Source organism: Lissotriton vulgaris, chromosome 1_1 (genome assembly GCF_964263255.1).
Source record: "Lissotriton vulgaris chromosome 1_1, aLisVul1.2, whole genome shotgun sequence".
In the NCBI taxonomy this organism is placed as follows: Eukaryota; Metazoa; Chordata; class Amphibia; order Caudata; family Salamandridae; genus Lissotriton; species Lissotriton vulgaris.
Window position 1 is genome coordinate 1,531,901,106 of NC_141685.1, and position 21,728 is coordinate 1,531,922,833.

General features: G+C 40.7%; 1 protein-coding gene across 2 annotated transcripts in view; it reads right to left on the reverse strand.

Moving 5' to 3' along the window:
* LRRIQ1 (leucine rich repeats and IQ motif containing 1) overlaps window positions 1-21,728 on the reverse strand; it is a 1,278,742-nt gene that overhangs the window by 429,290 nt on the left and 827,724 nt on the right. For both annotated transcript variants that reach the window (XR_015295276.1, XM_086917996.1), the window contains exon 20: window positions 3,364-3,459. Coding sequence is in view for 1 of the 2 variants with exons in the window: in XM_086917996.1 (XP_086774122.1) it covers window positions 3,364-3,459 (96 nt within the window). In the remaining variant the exon portion in view is untranslated. The remainder of the gene's footprint in view (window positions 1-3,363; window positions 3,460-21,728) is intronic.

Genomic DNA, 21,728 nt, shown 5'->3' on the forward strand with positions numbered 1-21,728 from the left:
CCCCTCTCTCCACCATATCTATGTATGACTAGGAAAAAAGCTGTTTGCAACAATACCTAATTACCTGCTCGGTAGATCAAACGCTTCAAGAAGAGTGGGGTCCATGTGGCTATTTTTTTTTTAACAGGTGGTCATATTGTGCATCCAGCCAGTGTGTCTTTGCGATCCGCATGCATGTGTTATTTGTTTCCCAAGCCTCCTTGCTCGCTGTTGTTGTTTGACCACATGGCTGGCGGCCAAATCTGTGCATCCAGCCAGTATGTTTTTGCCATATGGTTGCATGTGTTCTTTGCTCCCCATGCCTCCTTACTTGCTGCTGTTATTTGACCATGTGGCTGGCAGCCATTTGGTGCACCAAGCCAGTGTGCCTTTGCCAAAGGTTTGCATGGATGTATGTGATATCAGTTTAATAAAATGCTTGAGGATCATTGTAGTATATGTATATTCAGAATATGATTTTGATGAACTGTGTTAATATGACAGGCATTATTTTGTATTTATTATTTTGCACCTCCTTGCCTCACAATAGGTTTATTCTCATCCTCCCATACAAACACCAGCAATTATTGATTTGTTTTAATTAGAAATGTAATTACAAGTTTTTATTTACATTTTTTATATTTACATTTTTTTTATTGCTCTATTTCAGATTTTTTAAATGTATTTATTTTTTATTATTGTTATTTTTTAAATGTATGTATAGCTTTTTGTTTGGGGTGGGGGTTACCTCGATCCAGCCATCCACAATAGACGCACAGCCATGCAACAGCATTGAGTTTTTTTTAGGTATAATTCAATTTCCTCCTGTACTCCGGGCTGTGGTGCACTCCAAACATATTAGCATCATTCATTTTTTAATGATTATTCCATTTCCCCCTGGACCACATTGCCTGCCATAGGCGTACACTAACCTTCATTATTTAAAGATTATTATTTCATTTACACATGAACTTCCCTGAGTGCCATAGGTGTCTCCTTTAGAATAGATGGACATGAAGCGAAGAGCTATATCTGTATGTTGTGTTATCCTGATTGGAAATTAAATTGTATGGTATGGTGGTGTTGCTTGACTTTAAAGTGGCCGATTTATTATTACCTAAGTAACCAACCACACTAATATTGCATTTGTCTGTACTAATTCAAACTGCAACAATGCCATGGTTCACTAATTGTTTTTCTTGCTTGTTTGCTTTTAGGCAAACACAACAGGTGATGGACCGAATGTGGATCAATGTCACACACTCAACCCAGTCCAAAGATCTGGGCCCAAATCCATCGTTTTTTTGCACTCCACACCACCCTGGGTTAGACAATGGCGATATGCAAATCAGCTCTGACCCTGTGCCCCATGGGAACAGTCCAGTCCGAACTACAAAAGCCATGTCCTTCCCAGAACGGAATCAAGCATCCGAGGACCGGACCGGTTTCGAGGTAACACCTCTCATCAGCCCGGCTAGCTTGACTCCAGTGGTGTGGAGTGCCTGGGACCCACATCTGGGCATCCCCAGCGCACTTAGGGCGGAATATGCAAACACAACAGGTGATGGACCGAATGTGGATCAATGTCACACACTCAACCCAGTCCAAAGATCTGGGCCCAAATCCATCGTTTTTTTTTTTTTTGTGTTTGCATGTTTGCTTTTAGGTGCACAAGAGAAGAGACATCACCTGCAGTACTACCAAACAGAAGGCCTGTACAGTGATATCAGTCCTACAATCTATTCCACTTGTGAAACTTAGTGCCACTGCCAAATGAGAGCTGGCCCCAAAGAAAGTTGCTCCAAGAAAATGTTCAGTGAGAAGAAGCAGCTTTCCACCAGGGGTGTGCCGCACACAACCTTTTTCGAGAGAAGTGTGCCTGCCATACAGGCCCTCCAGGGAGGAACATGGGAACAGCACTCCTGCATCAACAGCACCAACCCAACCTAAGCCCAAGACCATGTCTGTCAGTGAGGCAGCCACTGCAATCATTGTGACGCAGATGAGCAGTGCCGCTGAATTTGATTTGTCCCATTCGCAAAGTAGTACCCAATTGTTTCAGGAAAGAAAGCAAAGTGGACAGCAGCCACAGCCAGCAATAGTACATCTGAGATGGGCCACAACCACTGCCATTATGATTCATGAAGACTTGGGGTTTGGAAGTAAAGCAAAACGGAAGTACCGCAAACGGATAATGTTGTGATCAGATTGTGAAGCAAAGGAACTTCCTGTGAGACTGCAGGAAAGGGATGAGGAAGTAGGCATCCTGCAGTTCGACAGACACCATTCAGTCTTCTGCTTCCTATACTACCAGAACCTGAGAAAAGGTTCTGGTATGAACTAGTTCAAAACACTGAGGTCTGTCATTCTTTTTGGTGATCAAGAAGTAACAGAACTAGCCTCCTTTCCTGCTCTGGGAAGAACCCCACTGCTCCCTTTAAGAGTAAGTATTGTAATTCCTATTGAAGGACATGCAGATGGTCTTGCAGAAGTACCTCTGGTCAGGGAGGGATGGGAGGTCTACAGTAATGATCCTCCAAGCTTGAGGACATGAGGATACCTGTGCTCCAACGGGTTGAGAGTGTTGTGGTAAGGTGTAACTAGGGCTGTTTCCCCACTGTAGCTGGGGCAAAAGTGGAGGAGGAAGAAGAGGGAGGTAAGGGCATGGCACACTATCTTCCTTTGCAACATCCTCTGTAGATTTTGTAGAAGCAGTTTGATTGCTGATTCTGATGCTGCTGCTGATGTGCATATAGTTGGTGTCCTTGAAAGGGATGCTTCTGATAAACCCTGACAAATGTTTACAATGTCTGTATCGGTTGTGTTTGCAGACCTAGAGACCGTGCCTTAGCTTTGCTATCTTTAAATATCCCTAGGAAGTGAATCCGCTTTAGCATCAAAGAGTCTAGAGCATCAAAGGGTAAATCCATGAGTGCTGTTTGGACATCTTGTGAAAAACCCTCGTTTCTTAACCAGGCATCTCTAAGCAAGGAGACTTAAGTGTGGATGAATGAACGCTACTACTTTTAAAATGGTATGGCACCGTCACATTCTCCAGTGACATTGACTTGCTTGGAGTTAGTATGTTGGAAAGGTATTCACCTAAGACTTGCCAGTGGAGGTGGCATTGGTCTCCCCTCAATAGATGAGCGGAGAACCTTTACTTTGCACCAGAAACTGGCTCCTGTGTGCAGTAGTAACATTTCAGTTCCTCTTTCATGGGAAATCTCAAAAGGGAAGCTTGTAACCTTTAAAACATTCAAACTCCAACTTCATGACTGTCAAAAATAAAAGTTGGCTGTGCAGAAATCACACTCTTAAGAACAACTTGGAAAGTAAGATATATAACATGATAAAATGTGAATAAACAATAAAAGTACATACCATTCTTCTGAAATGAGCCCTTCTTTTCCAGACTTGAATATATTTTCATGACTGGCCCTAAGGTCAGAACGAATTGTCAACCTTTTGCTGTCTGCACTGAAATAAAAAAATGTTTCATGTTGAACATGAAATTAATTGCATGCTGGCATTCAATGCAAACTTAACAACTACTTAGGTCTCCAGAGCCGGACTGGTAGAAGAAATGGGTCGGGGCACCAATAGTCACCTTTAGGGAATCAGATCCCCTAAAAAAGTGATCCACAATTGCAAACTGGAGCAGTTCTGAACATATCAAAATACTTTATAGAGGTGGTTTGCAAGGTAGTGGAGACCGCATACATTTCTGCTTGCTGCAAGCAATGTTATAGGTAAATCAACAGTAAAAAACAGCTCAACAGACCATAAAGCAGGCCCATAAACGTCCAAAAAACAGCCCACACAATGACCTATCCGACCAACCTATCAGACGCTGCCTAATTGTCCTATAGAGAAGTCCGACACTGTGGCTTTCTCACACAAATTCTATTATATTTTTTTTATGACTCTAGTTTTAAAGGTAACCCAAGTCTGATCCAAAGTTTGCACTTGCAACAAAAATAAAATATTTGAAAGCCTCCCATTAGTAGGCATATTTCCTTCAGTTTTGAAGTCCTACTTTTACCTACATCAGTTTGAAAAAAGATGCCTTGAGGGCACTAAACAAATGCTTATTGTCACAATGACCAAATGGTTGCAGGAAGGGTAAACTAAAGTTACAATTTTGCTGTCATTAATTATATTTTTCCAAAATGCTAAAAAGTTGCAACCATGGTGGGGTCAACCACACATATGCCAACATTTCACCAAAGTCCCTGGACTTGTTTCTTGTTTTTACTTCATAGTCTTATTAAACCATTATATTATTTAATAGACAAGTATTGAAATCCACATGCACTAATTTCATACATAAAGGTAGATAGTTTCACCACTGACATTGAAATAAAGTTTCCTTTGTTAAAAAATGTTTAGATCATGTCATGTAATTGATATGTTGATTTTTTCACAACTAAAAAAATATAATCTACAATTTTTAAAAAATAGAATAATGTTGTGCTTAAACTAGATCAGAGTCACCTGCATTTAATTTAGAGCAATTATAAACTCACCATTATAAGTATGTATTAATGAGCATTATTATTAAAAAAATGGTTTTGTTACTTGGGGCTAGCTTTGCAGCTCTACTACAATAGCAGTATGCAAGCATTTCCAGCCTTCCCGGGCCTGGCAGTGCTTCCCAAGTGGTTCGTCTGAGAAAATTGCCAGGGCTCTTTTGGGTTCTCAATTTGGCCCTGAAAACTTTACACATTGAATCTGAGATACGCCCGACTGCTCTGCGCCAAGCTACCCAAGGGTTGAGCACAGGTTAATTTAGGGTTTGCCTCACCATGAGAAGAATTGTGATTGCTGCTTGACCAGGGCTCACACTTCAGTCAACCAACAACCCAATTTCTTACATTGGTGATCAACAGGAAGGATTTGTGATTGGCGATTGTGATTGTGCAGTGCCATACAGTGATTATGTAACCAGTAACCCAATTTTTTACAGCTCTCAATTGAACCCAATGTTATCTTATGGGAGAGGTAGACCTTCAGCAGTGGAAAACAAATGTAAGAATGTTTCACTACCAGGACATGTAAAATGTACGACCTTTTAAATACACTGCACCCTGACATATGGATTGTTTAGGGTATACACTAGGAGTGACATATGTATTAAAAAGGAAGGTTTTCGGCCTGGCTAAAGGTTTATTTTGCCAGGTCTAAATGGCAGCTTACTACTCCATACACAGGTTGCAATGGCAGACCTGAGACACGTGAAAAAGGCCACTTAAGTGGGTGGCACAATCAGTACAATCAGTACTGTAGGCCCACTAGTAACATTTGATTTGCAGGCGCCCTGACTAAATGTAGTACCACTATACTAGGGACTTATAGGAAAAATTAAATGTGCCAAATGAGTCCTAAAGATAACAAAAACAGGTTCAGAAAACCAGGGAGTGAAGGCAAAAAGTTTGGGGATGACCCATTAGAAAGGGGCAAGTCCTACACAAATCTACAAGAATCTTCTAGCTGATGTCATCCACGCACACAACATTGACATAATTACCTATGCCGATGAGCCCTAACTGATTTAGTCCCTCTTAGACAAAACACCCAGCACCAGGAGCAACTTCTGTATGACTAATGTGGCCACCTGGATGAAGTCCACCTGCCTCAAGCTGAACATGGACAGAACTAAAGTAGTGATCTTCAGAAAAGATTAATCATTGTGGGACTATGCCTGGTGGCACACAGTCCTAGGACCTACTCCTATCCACAGCATAAAGGCAAGAAATCTCAGGATAATCATCAACTGCAGGATGGACATGTCAGCCAAAGTCAACGATGTTGCCACGTCCTGCTTCCACATCCTGAAGACGCTAACAAATATATTCAATTCACCATCAAATAACATTAGAAAGACTGTCACCCAAGCCCTAATCACCAGCAGACTAGACTATGGGTACACACTATAATTATGAATCACCAACCAGCTCAGAAAACAGCATCAGACTGTCCGGGCACAGCAGCCATACTGGTCCTCAACCTCCATGTCAAGATCACGTCACATCACACCTGAGGGAATATCATTGTTTCCTGATACATAAGCATGCACAATTCAAGCTACTGACACCCAAAAAAAGCACTTCAAAACACATGCTCAGCCTACCTGAAAGCTGCATTCAGTTCCACCAACCAACCAGCCATCTCTGGTCAGCCAGACTCTCACTAGCATACATCCCAAACAAGATAAGATAACATACCAAAAGATGACATAAGATGACATGAAATGACAAGACATGACATAACATACTAGTGAGAAATTGGGTTCTTAGTTGACTGGGGTGTAAGCCCTTGTTAAGCAACAGACACAATCCCTGGAATGGTGAACCACAAAAAGTCACTAAATTAACCTTTGCTTAACGCTTGGTATCTTGGTGCAAAAAGCAATCAGGCCTTAATTACAGCCAATGTGTAAAGTATTTAAGCAACACACTAACAGTAATAAAGTGAAACTACAACACAAGAAAACTCCCACACCAATTTAGAGCAATAGACTACATTTTAATAAATTATTTGACACCACAACGATAAAAATCCAAACCACAGACCCGGAATTATGAATTTTTTAATTTTTTAGAAAGAACTAGTGCCAAAAAGATCAAAGTCGAAAAATATGGCTGACTGCAATGGACTATGGGTCAGATACAAGAAGTGGATTGTTCCCAGTCAGTCCATACCTTTGAACTTATAAGTATTTTTAAGAAACATTTTCTGAGAAGGTAAAGTTCAGAGGGGCAAGGCTGCAGGTAGTGTCCGAGGAGGGATTTGTCATTGTAGGGAAGCCGCTGGACAAAGTTGCGGTGAAGATTTCTATGTTCAGACTTAGCCACCGAAATGGAAGTCAAAAATATCTGGCGTGAAGAGGTAGGAGGCTATAGTCGAAAACAGACGAAGGAGCTCGGATACCCCTTGAACAAAGCACAGCTGAACAGGATTTACGGCTGGGGAGAAGAACATAGCGGGAGCAACTGTGAAGTCAGGCCAACCGGTGATGCATCTTGGGCTGATCGACTAGCAGGTTGGGCCCAGTTTTTAGTCAAAAACTGGTCTGCACCATTAGCCCCACATCCAAGGGTTCAGGACCAGTAGGACACCAGTTGGTGGTTCAGAACTCACTCAGGCTGGGTCCAAGTGTGGGTTCAAGATGGTGGGAGCCTTTTATGACCCTTAGTTCTGAACAGGAGGTCATCAAACTAGCCCTTGCAGTCAGTCTGGTAGGCCTGGGTTCAGGTGAAGATGAAGGGCTCCAACAGCAGGGCTAGCCTCAGAGTTCAAGGCAGGCTCCAAGCAGCAACAGAGTCCTTCCAAGTACAGAAAAGCAGTCTTACAGAGTTGCAAAGTAGGTCACAACAGCAGGCCTGCCTCTGGTAGTTGTTCCGCAGGTCCAGGAGTGAACAGAAGAGTGGGTCTGAGGGCCCTATTTTTTATATCCATAACAAAACATAATATAAAGTAACATATGTCTGAAATCCACATTAATATACCCTTAACTTACCCTGAATGCTTTCCCAAGCTGTGGGGAAAGATATAGAATGCACCTTTAAATCTTGCTCCTGACTGACTGACTGACTAACTAACTGATTTGTCTTATACAGCGCATGAATGCCGAGGCGTCTTGGCGCTGAGGTGAGTGGATCCTGAGGTTCACGCTGATTAATCTACAAGCTTAGGGAAAAGCCATGCCTATTAGTTTTCTGAAAACGAGTACTGTTAGGCTGTAATCTGATCAATGTGGGGAGGGAGTTCTACAGTTTGGGTGCTCGATATGAGAAGCCCTTTCCCCCCTCCCCAACACATCACTAATGCATTTTCTTCAACCTACCCTTAACCCACCACACTAAATCACAGTCACCCAAGTCAGACAGGAAAGAGATTTTAAACTTTGGAAGACTGGACATTGGCATATGTGAACCACTAGACTACTAACTACTGCATTGGAGGGAACTTCCTAACTCAGCTTTCCACCTACAGGTCAATAGTGGAAGAGAATGCTCCTTGCCATCCTGGGGTTCAGCGTTACTGTCCTTGTCAACATCTGGTCTCATTATAATCTCTTTAGCCCTGGATCAAGGCAGACAACTGATCCCGATGTGGGAACCATCTCACTGTGCTTTGTACTGCCTGTTCATTGACCTTTCATCATTTACTCGGTCTATCTATATGTATAAATCACTTCACTTAGTGCCATCAGAGTCACTAAGTGTGCCAATCCAATAGGAGATGCAAGTGGAGACCAAGTATTCCAGATGTCGCCATAACAAGCACTCCTGTATTTTTTGTTCCCGCTCCCAGTTTCCCCTTCTGTTTTTCAAAGCCTCTGGAGAGATTCATGGGCAGAAAGGATTCTCAGCGGATTTATATCTTTAGCCAAAGCTTGACATGCTAGATCCTTTCTTTCTGAGAATCTGTTGTAGATGCTGCAATCAAAATGGAGTTTCCAAATTTCTTTGTCAACTTTGTCTGAAAAATAGAAAGGCAGAGCAAGAATTACTGCAATAGTGAGGTGCTAATGTAACATGAAGGAAATGGCAAGGGACCACTAAAGAATTTTGAATGCACTTTATGCTGTCTGCTAACTTGGAAAGTCTACAATTTCCATATTTCATGTGGTTCATGATCTCAACATTGGTTTGGGATTGTTCGCTTCAGTAGGACCGACCTACCCAATGATTTGCTTCTGGCTTGTAGAGGCGCATGCAGCAGAGAGCCACTAGCCAACAATTAAGTGCCTAGGCACCACAGCTTATCCATACAAGTATTTCAGAACAGATGGTATCAATCATCAATTCCTATCCAATAATTTCTACTGAGTTCCTGCCAAAACTATTGGCCCCAGCAACCTCAGTGTCAGTAAGATATACCATGTGTACTAGCCACCCTGTTGGCAGACCCGAAGAGGTTAGGAGGTTCAGATATTCTGAACCTTATCCCACAGAAACGAAATATCCTGCCTAATTATGAAAAGTAAAATATGACAAAGCATTACCTACCCCAGTTTGATAACCCACAGAATAAAATAGTGCAGCTTTTTAGGAGGGGCCTGATCATTTTTATTTTTCCATTGTGTTATTAAACGTTTGACAGAACATGTAATTTTTCAAGTGGCGATCACAATGGAGGTAATGGATGCATTTATGATGCAAATATCATCCTCTTTAAGAAACCCTGTTCTCACTTCCACAAGTAATACAACTGTGGCCATATAGGAAAAAAAGTGTGTAGCCACAAAAAGGGTGGACATTAATTTTAGGCAGGGATTACTAACCTTTGCCTTCGTTAATACCTAGATCATAATCTACAACAAGACTGGTGGCTGGAGAATAAAAACAACATTATTTACCTCTAACTTCAGTTCTCTTACGTTAGTATTTTTTGTAGATTTAGATACTTAAACTTCACTGTCATACTTACTAAGCGGTACAGAAAACTATTTCCCAAAAACAGCGACAAAAATGTGGAGTTTTAATGGACATTTCACCTCATTTGAAAACACCCAAACTTCAGCCAAAGAGGTGGAAAGGCTCCTAATTCCACTCATATCGCCCACCATACCTCAGGCCTTTGAAAGGCACAGAAGATGTATGTTAATTAATGTTAGGGAGGAGGGTGGATCCCATCTGATCTATGTAGATAAAAACCCTGGATAGATGTAGTAGCCGGTAATAAATTCTGCTCCTGTGTTGGATCATTCAGAGATTCACATACTTGAAGCAGCATATGCAGCACCATGAAAACAGTTCACTGTAGCTCGGAAACTAGGCTTACCTGAATGAAGAGGCTGTGAAGGACTGCTTGTCCCGCAGCAGAATCTCTTGCTGCAGCTGTGTTTATGACTTAATGACTTGGGAATGATGAAGCAAGTACAATTAGCTTAAAATATGTGACTAGCTTGTAAAAATATTAACAAGAGGAATGCCCAAAGAAATGGATACAATGGAGAAGGTGCCATTCATTAAACGTGCAAATTAACGTGAAGCATGATTATCCTGATTTCTTTTTGTAGTAAGCATCCATTTCTATTGTACTGACATTGTCAAACTAAACTAGGCCTATTATATTTCTCTATTTTCTTCATTGCCTTTCTTTGAACTTTTTCTAAATAAATCCGTTTTAACAAGATGTTGCACGGTGCAGTATTAAATAAATAATTCATGCTAACTTCATTAGAGCATGCCATCATTGTAGAATATACTGACTTTACTATAGGTTTTCTTTCTTTCATAAGCTACGTGTTCTCAATGTATTAAGTTAGATTTTAGCTGTCATTTATTCACAATAATGAATACCAACAATGTATTAAAACAATAGTGTATGCAGGTAAATGAGAAGCTCATGATGTAATTATGTACAAGTTACAATTAGAATGTTTCTGCTTTAAACAAGCTCATTGTCACACAGTGGACTTCTGAATAGCTAATTGAGTACGCTGCAGGGTTCTTGTTGGAAATTGATGTGAAACTAATGTACATAAACATTTGTAACTTAGTAGACTGCTTGCAGATAGTGTTTTGCCGTCTTCGCATGTTACTGTGGGAATGATGAAGGATGTAGCAGACCATCTAACAATCCTTTTACCATTGGACTAAGATGACCTAACACTAAACTAAAGAAGATGGATACATATGTTTTTGTGTTTATTTTAAGTGTTCCTAGTTAGGAGACTTCAGAGATCTTCTAATACCCTTTCCGTAGAGCACGCACTGACATCTTTATGCAGTTCAGACAGGTCCAGACTAATTGCTCTGTGACTATCCTTTTCCAGGCTTTTGCCTTTTACATTGTTAGGTACTGCTGATGGTGTTTTCTAAATTCCTTTTAGAATACTACTACTGCTGTGACTAACTTCTAAATGAGAGAGGAGACTCAGACATGTTTCCATAACTGCTCTTTATGAGAAGTTCAACTAAAATCTACATCTATTCTAAATGCTCCTTAAAATTCTTGCTTTTTTCTGAAAAGGAATCTTTATGGATTGTAGTGTGTTAGGATATATTAGAGCAGAATAGGAACTTAGGTAAATTTCCTTTATGGAACACGCTGTCATATGTTCTGATTTTTGCGAAACATTATTTTTCTTGATATTTCTGTAAATGGATTTATCTAATTTTTCTAATCTAAATAAAGAGATTACAAACAAAATTACTCAACTTAAAACAATAAATAAAGTTTTTAAAAATTCATCTAAACTCTCAAATTTGACTGAAAATAAGTGGCGTTAAAATTTGATATTGAATTATGCTCTATTCTAAAATGGTGGGAAAGATCCAGTTAATTTGAAGAAGAACAAGGCGCAGAGTTGGAGACCACCTTAGTAAGTCCAGGGATGAACTGACTTAAAGAAAAGATATTCAGGAACCAGCAGTGTATGCTAAAAGAGATATGGTTCACACTCTGAATGGAGTTATAAAATAAAATATTTCCCAAGTCAGAATAAAATTCCTGATTATTAAATCCATTGTCCAGTGTCCTGAACTTGGAGATCTGACAAGGTAATACTAGAAGGCAGTTGCGGTTTTGAAGGTATGATATTAATAGTGGGATGTGTTATTCATGGTAGCTATATTTGGGTTAGATTGCGGTATTGCGAGTACGAATGTGTGAGTGGAAAAATAAGTATTAAGAAGTTGTTGAAGATAAGTGATTGAAGTGTTTAGTAGTCTGCAGACCCTGGGGTATACATACAGAAATTGAATAGGAAGACTGTTTGCAGGATAAGGAGTAATGTGTGAGGTAACATCCATCATCTATAACAATGACATGGGAAGACTAAGCAATAGTGTGACTGAATAACATTAATCGGTGTTGTTAGAACCTAATTGCGCAAATGGGTGAAGCTTCATTGATTTGAGTGATTTGAGATGCTGTTATTTCTAGTAACAGCAAACATGAAGACGTTTAGAAGTTTATTGTTTAAGTTGTGTGAATGCGATTAAAATTGTACAGGAGGATGAAGTGCTGCAAGGTAAGTAATGCACACACCCTCCCTCAAGCGCCTTGAGACCCTCTGGGTGAGTAGTGCGCTATACAAATTCCTAACTTGAACTTGAAGGAGCGAGGTAGTACGTCATATTGTCTCGTGCTGCGATTGGTGTGTTTTTGCGCTGGGATTGGTTGGTGACGTCGGAGTATCGCACTGGGATTGGAATGTTAAAAGTGAATAACGTATTTAGATTTGACGACAGAAATTTGGTAAACTATTAGATTAAATTGGATTATTTTTTCAGAAATTGATGTATGTAGAACAAAACGACAATATTCTGATTCGAATTTCTTGTCTCACTGTATTATCAAAATGAATTGTTTTAAAGAATTTAAGAGTGTAGTCAGAGGGGATATTACTATACTGGTGCAGATAGTTGAAGATGCACCTCCTGAGGGGTTGCCACAACTGAGGGTTTACACACTTGTTCTTCGCTTCGCCAATGGAGTAGAATCACTGAGAAAGAGGGTGCTTTGAGTTTTCCTAGATACAGGACATTTAATACAAATGTTCTTAAAACTTTAAAGGGAAAATTGCACGAGATGAGGCCACCACCTAGACCTACTCAATATGATGCTTTTAATACATGGGGAAGGTTACAAGGAATAAGGAGAGAGAAAAATGCCAGAGACGGACAAAAAGAGCAGTGCAGAATCATATGGATGCTCGACAGGATGAAGATCAGCATAGATGGAGAAGGGCTATCATAGAGGGAACCAGATTATATCCAGCTATTACCACAGAAGAAGCAAAGCAGAAAAAAAGAACGATCCCTAAAGTAATGATGGTGATAATTCAGACACAGATTCTAGAGACAAGATTTTAGAACAGATGTTAGCATCAAGATCTCCACCCTATACGATTCCTAATATCCACAGACCTTTAGTGCTAATGTGAGTGCCACAATGGCAACTGCTCCTGCAGATCAGAGTTTAGCCCAGATTAAAAGACCTATACAGATACTCCAAATTGTTCCAAAAGCTGTGTCTCAACCACAGGTTGCAGCTCCAACTGTGACCAGTACAATTGGAAAACATACTTCAGCCCAGATAACTCCTGTAAATGCCCGATATGCCCAGAGTTATAGCAACTGCTCCTCCAAATGTGGATTTAAAGCCAGAGTTCAAGTCATTGGAGGTGTGCCTACCAAAGAATTTGTCCCGGCGTCACAATATTCTCAGATTGTTGTTTGGAGACCCTCACAGAGAGCACAAGCACTGACAGATGGTGGGAACTTAGTCTTCCCAGTTCAAATAAGGGGATGCTTAGAATATAAAGATATTGAGCAATACCAAGGATAGGAATTAATGTACCTGTGTAAAGAAATCACAGGCAGAGCAGCTATAGTGTACCATATATTGGCAGAAGTGACCCAGAAATACGAGATTGAGTTCGATAAAAATGTTCACTTGCGAAGAAGCTACAAAGTTCAATTAGATGACCCATCATTAGAAAACATGAGAGATTCAGGAATGTGTTTACACATTTCAGAATTGGTCAGATGCTTTAGAAAATGGAGTGAAGTTGATAAACTAGGGATGAAGTGGGCAAAGAAACACAAGAAGAAAAAGAGAAAGGAAGCTATAACAAGGAAACAAGATGAGGGAAGCGAGAGAGAGATGACAGCATTTCCACTTACAATAGTTGCAGGAGTGTTCCTTGGAGTGGAGGTGATTTGGCTGCATTTACAAGCAGTTTCCCCGAATTGAGAGACAAACCGGTATAATGGTATACACAAGTTGAGTGGTTCATTAAGATTTCAAAGGGATTGTTGGCAGATTTGCAAACATTTTTTGATATAGTAGTGCCTGCGAATGTGTGGGCTGAATGTAAGACAGCAGCAGTACAGTGACTAAAAGAAGAAATTGTAAGAGAGACTAGAACAAATGCACGATCTCCTGTAGTAATGGAGAAGAATGAGGCAGTGATTACTTTCCTGAAGGGTAGAGTGCCATCAAGAGATTTGTATTGGCTTAAAATTAAGAGAACTACTCAAGAGCCAAAAGAGATGCTACATGAATATTATGAACAGTTGCTGCAGGTGTTGAATACAATTGTCACAACTGGATGAAATATTCACTTTTTTTGTTGAGACTTTGTGTGGACAGATACACGTAAAGAACATTGACATTTTGACAGTATATGTTAGTGCAGACTTGTATGCATCTGTGTCGGGTCTTCATAAGGACTCAAAAGGGGGGGGGGGGGGTAGGACAGCCTGAATGTACGTATGAACTTTCTTGAGTGGGTCCTTCGAGGGGGGGAGAGAATGTCAGCGGACAGACTCAATAGTTATTCTTGGAGAAGTGAATTCTTAATCCTTTATATCAAATTGATCATTACCACCAGCCGGTGGACCGATCTGAGGGGTGCCGCCGTAGCGATCACTGAGGGAAAGCAGCGAGGACGTCCGCGAATTTCATCCAGTTGTGACAACTGTATTCAAAAGTGGACATCCATGATCTAAAGTTTTGTCTATTTGTATGATTATGTGCCATATGTTTTAGTTTTGTATAGCACCCTGTCACCAGTCACGACCTGATCACTAAATGTATATAGAGTCTATGTGTTTCTTTGTTTTGGACAGCTTTCCATAAAATTGTGGATTTATTTGCACCAAGGTTTATACTAAAAAGATTTACCTTTAGAACCATATTCGGTAGTGTGTGTCTCCGTATATCCTTCAAGGGATATGTTATTTTAATATGTATTAATTACAGGTTGTTCAAATTATTTGTGATCCCCGACAGAACACCTGAACCAGTGCAGCATCGAGCCCCGGCTGTCCTGATCTCTGGCATGCTGCCGTGAACTGGGCTGAGAGCTGTCTGGGCACGGCGGACAAAAGCGTCCCACCCTGCTCTGTCAAGAGCGTCCAACGCCCTGCTGGCACATGCAATTTCATTCTGGAGGAGCAGAAACCCAGAATCGTCCCGCTCTCTGCAGCAGCATCTCCCTCGCTCAGGTACCTCCTTAACCCAGCCCTTGGCAGCGTTAGTGTGTTAATTAATTAAGGGGGCCTTCTTTCTTTTTCCTTACCTTACGGCCACCAAGATCGCCTCCAGGGGATAAGCTTGAACTGTGGAGACTGGTTTACCATAAAGATTCTAAAAGGAACCCCGCCAGACCCTGAACACTATTTAGCTTACCTTACGTTGATGCCATTAAACTCAGTGATTGGGTTTTGTCAGTTCTCCTACCTTATTTTGATGGTATAAGGAGCCTTTATTTTTCTATACCCGTATGGAGGCCCCATTTCTTTGTGTGCAGTGTCTCACTGGATGCTGGGTGTGCGTGTTAAACAAATACTTTACATATTGCCTCCAGGGATATCCCTGTCTGCTCTGCACCAAGCTACCAAAGGATGGGTACAGGATTCCATAGGGAATTCTGGGCCTTACCATGAATAGAGTGATGTTCCCTACTTGGACAGGGTGTATATCCCTGCCAACTAGAAACTGCATTTCTCACAGTGTTGCTTTTCAAACTCATGATGAGGATGTGTATTACACATTGGTTGAACAGAGAAACGAAATAGGAGTATTTCCTTTATTCACCATCGAAGAACTACCTGATGATTTAAAATAGACAGTGAATCCCGAAGTCTGGGATTTGACAGGGAAAGGTATCAGACTAATAAAAGTTGTAGAACCAGTCGGTGTTACTGTAAAGCCAAATGCAGTTTTGAGAACACCCCTTTACCATACAACATCAGGCATAACACCAGTCACAGAAGATTTGCTGGAAAAAGTAATACTGAGGGAATCGATCAGGAGTCCATGTAACTCTCAAACAATGGGTTTAAAGAAGCCCAATGGGAAATGTAGAGTAGTGCAGGATTTATGAAGCATAAATGAGATAGTTATTGTCCTGAGGTACCGAATGCAGACACAATATTCTATTTGTTCTTGTGAACTGCAGAATGGTTTACAGTCACTGACTTGTGCCAGGCTTTCTCAGCACCATTGCACAAGGAAAGCCAGTATCTTTTCTCCTTCGTATTTCAGCAGAAGGTAGTAGCATGGTAATGTGTCCCACAAGGGTATAAAGAGTTCATCTTCTTCAACCAGATTCTGAAGAGAAGTCTGGAAATCCTACACATACCCAACAAGCAAACTCTTGCCCAATACATTGACGATTTTCTTGTGGTATCAGAGATGCAAGAGACGTGTAAACAAGATTCTATTCCTTTGTTAAACCACCTGGCTGAGAATTGATAGAAAGTGTTTCCAGGAAAGCTGTAGTACAGTCAAAAAGAAGTTCAATAACTGGGACACATCATTGCGAAAGGAGTAGAAAGGTGTCACCGCGAAAGGAGTAGAAAGGTGTCACCAGAGAGAGTGTAAGTCAACTTGCAGATAAATCCATTGCGAACTGAAAAGGAAGTCAGAATGTTTTTGGGAACTGTAGGCTACTGAAGGTAGTGGATACCAAATTTTTCCATGATTGCAAAACCTTAAATGAGGTTGACATGTAAGGAGGTGTCAGATCCAATCCCATGGGACAATGATGCTCAAAAGTTTTCCTAGAGTTGAACAACACATTGTGTTGTGCCTCTGTCCTAGGAATGCCTCATTATTCAAAAGAATTCACTTTATTTTGCAGTGAGAGAGGTGGGTGTGCACTCTGTTTTGACACATGTTCACGGTGATGCCTGAAAACCAGTAGCATACTTCTCAACAGCACTTGACTCCATAGCTGCAGGTTTTCCTGATTGCCTAAAAGTGGTAGCTGCAGTAAGCACTTGTCGGGAAAAGAGTGAAAGCATTGTGATGGGTTACCCTGTAACTGTTATGGTTCCAAGCTCTGTGGAGCTATTGTTAACAAGAACCTACTCAGTACTGACTAATAATCGCTTGACTAAGTATGACCAAACTAGTCTATCTTGCAATAATGTCGTTCTCAAAAGATACAGTGTACTGAACCCTTCAGCTTTGTTACTTATAAATGATGTTGACACAGATGAAGTTGAACACGATTGTCTAGATGTCACAGATGTATGTAACAAACCAAGACCTGATATTAAGGATGAACACCTAATTGAGCCCGACCAGGTCCTGTTTGCAGACATCTCAAGTTTAAGAGGTAACAATGTTCCACTATGAACAGCATATGCAGTGTGCACTATAAATGATGTTGTTGAAGCTTCCTGGCTTCAAAGATTTTCCTCTGCCCAAGTTGCCGAATTAAGTGCTCTTACCAGAGTCTGCAGTAACTGCACAAATGAGAGTCACTATTTTTACAGGCAGGCACTATGGGTTTGTTGTGGTCTATGATTTTTGTCAGTTGTGGTCGCAAAGAGGTTTTCTAACTTCTTCAGGCACTACCATTAAGAATAGAAAACATGGTAAAAATCTGCTAGAAGCTTTGCAGTTGCCCAGGGAAATAAATAAAATAACAGTGGTTATGTGTGCAGCACAACAAAGTGGGAATGAACATATTGCAGTGGGCAATAGATACGTAGATTCAGTGAAAAGGTATTGTGCTTCGTTGGCCTGCACATGTAATGGAAATTTCAACTGTGATTCCGAAGAAGAGAGTTCAGTCACAAACACCTGGGATGAGTAAAACTGATTCCAGGAAAGTGTTTCAGAAGCAGAACAAATGGATGGATAAAAGCAGGTTTTGAGAAAAACGCAAATGACATTTGGATGTTGGCTGATGGGAGACCAATTGTGCCCGATAGCTTGTTGCTTCCAATGACACGATATTATCATAGGTACACACATTTAGGATGGGATTGCATGGTGAGGATTTTCAGGCAAAGAGGTTTAATCCAAAATTTTGAATGTTTGCTGAAAACAATTGTCAAAGGTGTGTCATATATCAACAAATGAATGCAGAAAAGAGAACACACGTTACACTCAGACACATAGGGAGGACCATTCAATAGACTGCAGATGGATTTTATCGAAATGCTAGCTTACAACATGCTGAGATATGGGCTGGTCATTGTGTGCAATTTCTTGAGATGGGTAGAAGCCTACCCAACTAGGAGAAACTAGTCTTACAGTAGCCAAGCTGTTATTACGGGAACTGATCCCTGAGTACAGAAAGACGATTTCTCTTGTGTCAGACAGAGGAACCCACTTCAACAACGAAGTTCTGAAAATGATCTGCATCCCACTACAAACTAAGCAAAGACTACTGCAGTTACAGACGTGAAGCTTCCGAATAGCTGAACAGGTGAATAGACTACTAAATCCCGATTAGCAAAGGTTTGTGCTTCAACCTCCTTGAAATGGCTACATTCTTTGCATTTGGTGTGAATGAGTATTCAAAGTACTACAGACAGGAAGATGGGATATCCAAACATGAGATTCTGTTGGGAAGGGCCATGAGATTACCAGTTGTTCCTGCAAATGCTCTTTTGAATATCAAGGACAACATTATCTTAGATTACTGCAAAGGTTTGGCTGATGTGGTCCATTCTATGCCCCATCAGGTTTCAGCGGCCACTAAAGATTTGCATCAAGAACAGTGCCACGCACTCAGCTATGGTGATGGGGTCGTGATCAAGAAGCACGTTCAGCAGACTTGTTTAGAGCCAGATGCAAAGACCCTTTCCAGGTGATTCTGACAACAAATGCTGCTGTTAAGTTGCTGGGTTTGCAAACTGGATTCATGCTTCATACACAACAGAAGTGAGAAATCCAGATGAAGCACTAATATTCTATGATCCTGAAAGAAGAGCATTGGTGACTTCACTAATTCCTGAGGGACCATCCAAACCAGCAGCACCTTTGCCTGAACAACAGCAGGAGGGAAAGAGGAGGGGTGAAGATCAACCAACTGAATGAGAAATTCAAGTGTCTGAAAAAACACAGAGTGGAATAGAAGTCTCTAACAAAAAAGAAGCAAAGACTTCTCCTTAGAACGGAAGTGGCGCTGAAACTGTCTCTAGAGAAACAGAGGATGCAGGAGAGGGAACAAGTAACGGATCAAAAAGAGTGGATTGACAAACTGAATAACCGCAAAGCTACGACCATAACGTCCAGAGAAGAAGTTCATCAATAACACGAATACTAGAGACTATACCTGAAGAAACCGACTTCAGTGATGAAAGTGGTATGAACAAATGGAAAAACTCTGAGAAGATCCAGACGAGCAAGGGTGCTTCGTTGCAGGTGTTCAGCACCTGAATGGTTATAGTATCTGAACACAGCATTGAATGTCACTTTAGAAGATTTGTGCAAAGTAAACCCTGAACACCTAGAATCCCCATTATACCAATATGAACAGAAGCAAAAAGAAGAGAACTTAAAGAAATTATCAACAAAATTAAATGTGCTGTTAGACCTTTATTATTTTAGTCTTTTATTTTAAAGAAGATGTACCTAGGACCGAGTGAGCAGTAGAAGAATAGGAATAACATTTTAGAAGAACACGGAGGAGGGTTAGGAATTCTTTGCTTAGTAACTGAGCTCTAAAAACATTAATAAATAAAAGAAAAAAAGAAAAAACAAACTTTTGAACTCAAGAAGCTTGAAACTGTCTCAGAGAGAAATGTGTGACATTAGAAATAAGTGTAAATATATTGTGTTCAGTTTTCTTAACAGTAATAATGATTCCCACAGTACTAATAGGATTTTATTTGACACCTGAAACAAAAAACAACACTAAGAACTCTCCTAAACCCCACAACAACCTTAGCTTAGAAATTGCCTTGTTAGTTATAAGAAGGATGATTTCTTCACAAATGTATACTCTAGATTAGTTCATGATCAAACTAATGCTATGGATGCTAAGAACTGCTAGGAACCCCTTACCCAAGCTATGCCCCTGACATCACGGTCTATTTCCTTTGCCATTTACTCCTCTATTTCTTATTATAGTTTTTCTTTGGTAGCAGTATTAGTATTCTGTGCTGCAAGGTTGTTTTGTGAGTTGTTATTCTATTGAAAATAAATTGGTAATCTAGGTTGAACAGAATGAATTTATCTACAAAAAAGCAAAGGCAGATTTCACCACTCAAATTTGTTTTTCTAGTTGTGCGGTCATTAAGGAACTCTGAAGTTCCCGCATTCATGTGGCAATTATTCAGCATCTATGACTCTCAATGAAGATCCTACGATATAGAAACAAGCATCGACAAAGCTTATAAAAAATTTTTTTATAAGTGAAAGTACTTTTTCATTAATTGATAAATATGCGTGTGAGTAAAAGTGAGAATGGACCAACAGATGGTTGGATGAATGGTGAGACATAGAGAAGGATGAATGTATTTGAGACAGCATGGATAGAGGACTGAGAGGGTACATTATATTGTTGTGGGATTTGCTGAGTGCGGGTGGGAAATATTCAGCATTTATGGCTTTCATTTAAAGTTCTTTGATGCAGAAACACAAATTGGCAAACACAATTCATTTGGCTTTCCTATATCTTTTCAATAATAAGTATTTGTGTGATTGAGAGGAAGAATGACAGTACGAATGAGTCAAAGGGAAGATAAACTAATGAACAAGTGAGTACACAAAAGGATGACTGTATCGATGGCCCAATGAATGGAAAAATAAGTAAGTGACTGGCTGTATGCCTGGGTGAGAGTGTACACGGAAGGATGGAAATGCGGCTACGTTGATGAGCAGATAGATACATGTATGTGCTCTTGGAGTTCTCCCTGTTTTTGCCTAGATTGTGCTTTGCACCATACCCTAGTAGTCCAGAGTGCATATTAAGAGTTTCACTACTTTGGCAGCTGGGCCAGATTTTCCCCATCACTCAGTCAGAATTAATGCCTGTTCATATTTGCATCATCATTCACTGATCCTCACTACAAGAAAGGAAGCCTCTATGTCTGCAGACTGCTGTGCCTTAAACCCTTCCATGCGCATGATGGAATGGTTCCGTCATACGTCACGGTGGTCATATGCTGAGGACGGAACCATTTTGTCCTCTGCACAAAAGCACCAAATCCCTCTGTTGTAAACAGCAGAGGGATTTCCATTTTTTTAGTCTCTGGAGCCGAGGAAGATCAGTGCTCTGACGTCATTATACTGAAAGTGAAATGAGCTGCTCGAACAAGTTACTTAGATTCAGTAACAATGTATCTCTAAGAGACATACATTAGTTATAGATTCCTTACCTTGGAATTATCCCCAGGCATGAAACTGGATCCAGAGAAATTTTTTCACATCAATTCCCCAGCCAGTCTGTAGATGGTGTTGTTCGATTCCACGTTTGTTGTCGGCGTCCTGGTCGCCTGGATGACATCGCTGTGTGTATTTAGACACCGCTCCTGCGTGCTGACTTCAGTTCTGATATGACTTTCCTCACCAGAAGAGCAGAGCCATGCAAGACACTGACCATTGGTGCACAAAACTTGGGCCCAGTAAGGGAGTCCCTATCCCTAGAAGTCAATTCGCAGAATGGGGAGAATGGGTGGAGCGGTAAGGAATATATAACTAATATTAACTTGTTCATCTGAAATAGACCATTAGACCCATATCTCTGCTGCCTGCTTTCTCCAAATGCTTAGAGAGACACGTCCACTCAGTCTTATCCACCTTTGCTGAAAACAATTCGCTCCTGCATCCTTCGCAATCGAGTTTCCATGCTGGTTTCTCAACAGAAACTACTCTTCTAGGAGTCACGGAACACATCCGGAAACTCCTTGATAATGGTCAAACGGTCGCGCTCGTGCTTCTAGACCTGAGCGCGGCCTTTGACACCATATACCACGAAACACTCATTAAGGCGTTAAACAGAAACGGCGTCCGTGGGAAAGCACTCAAATGGATCC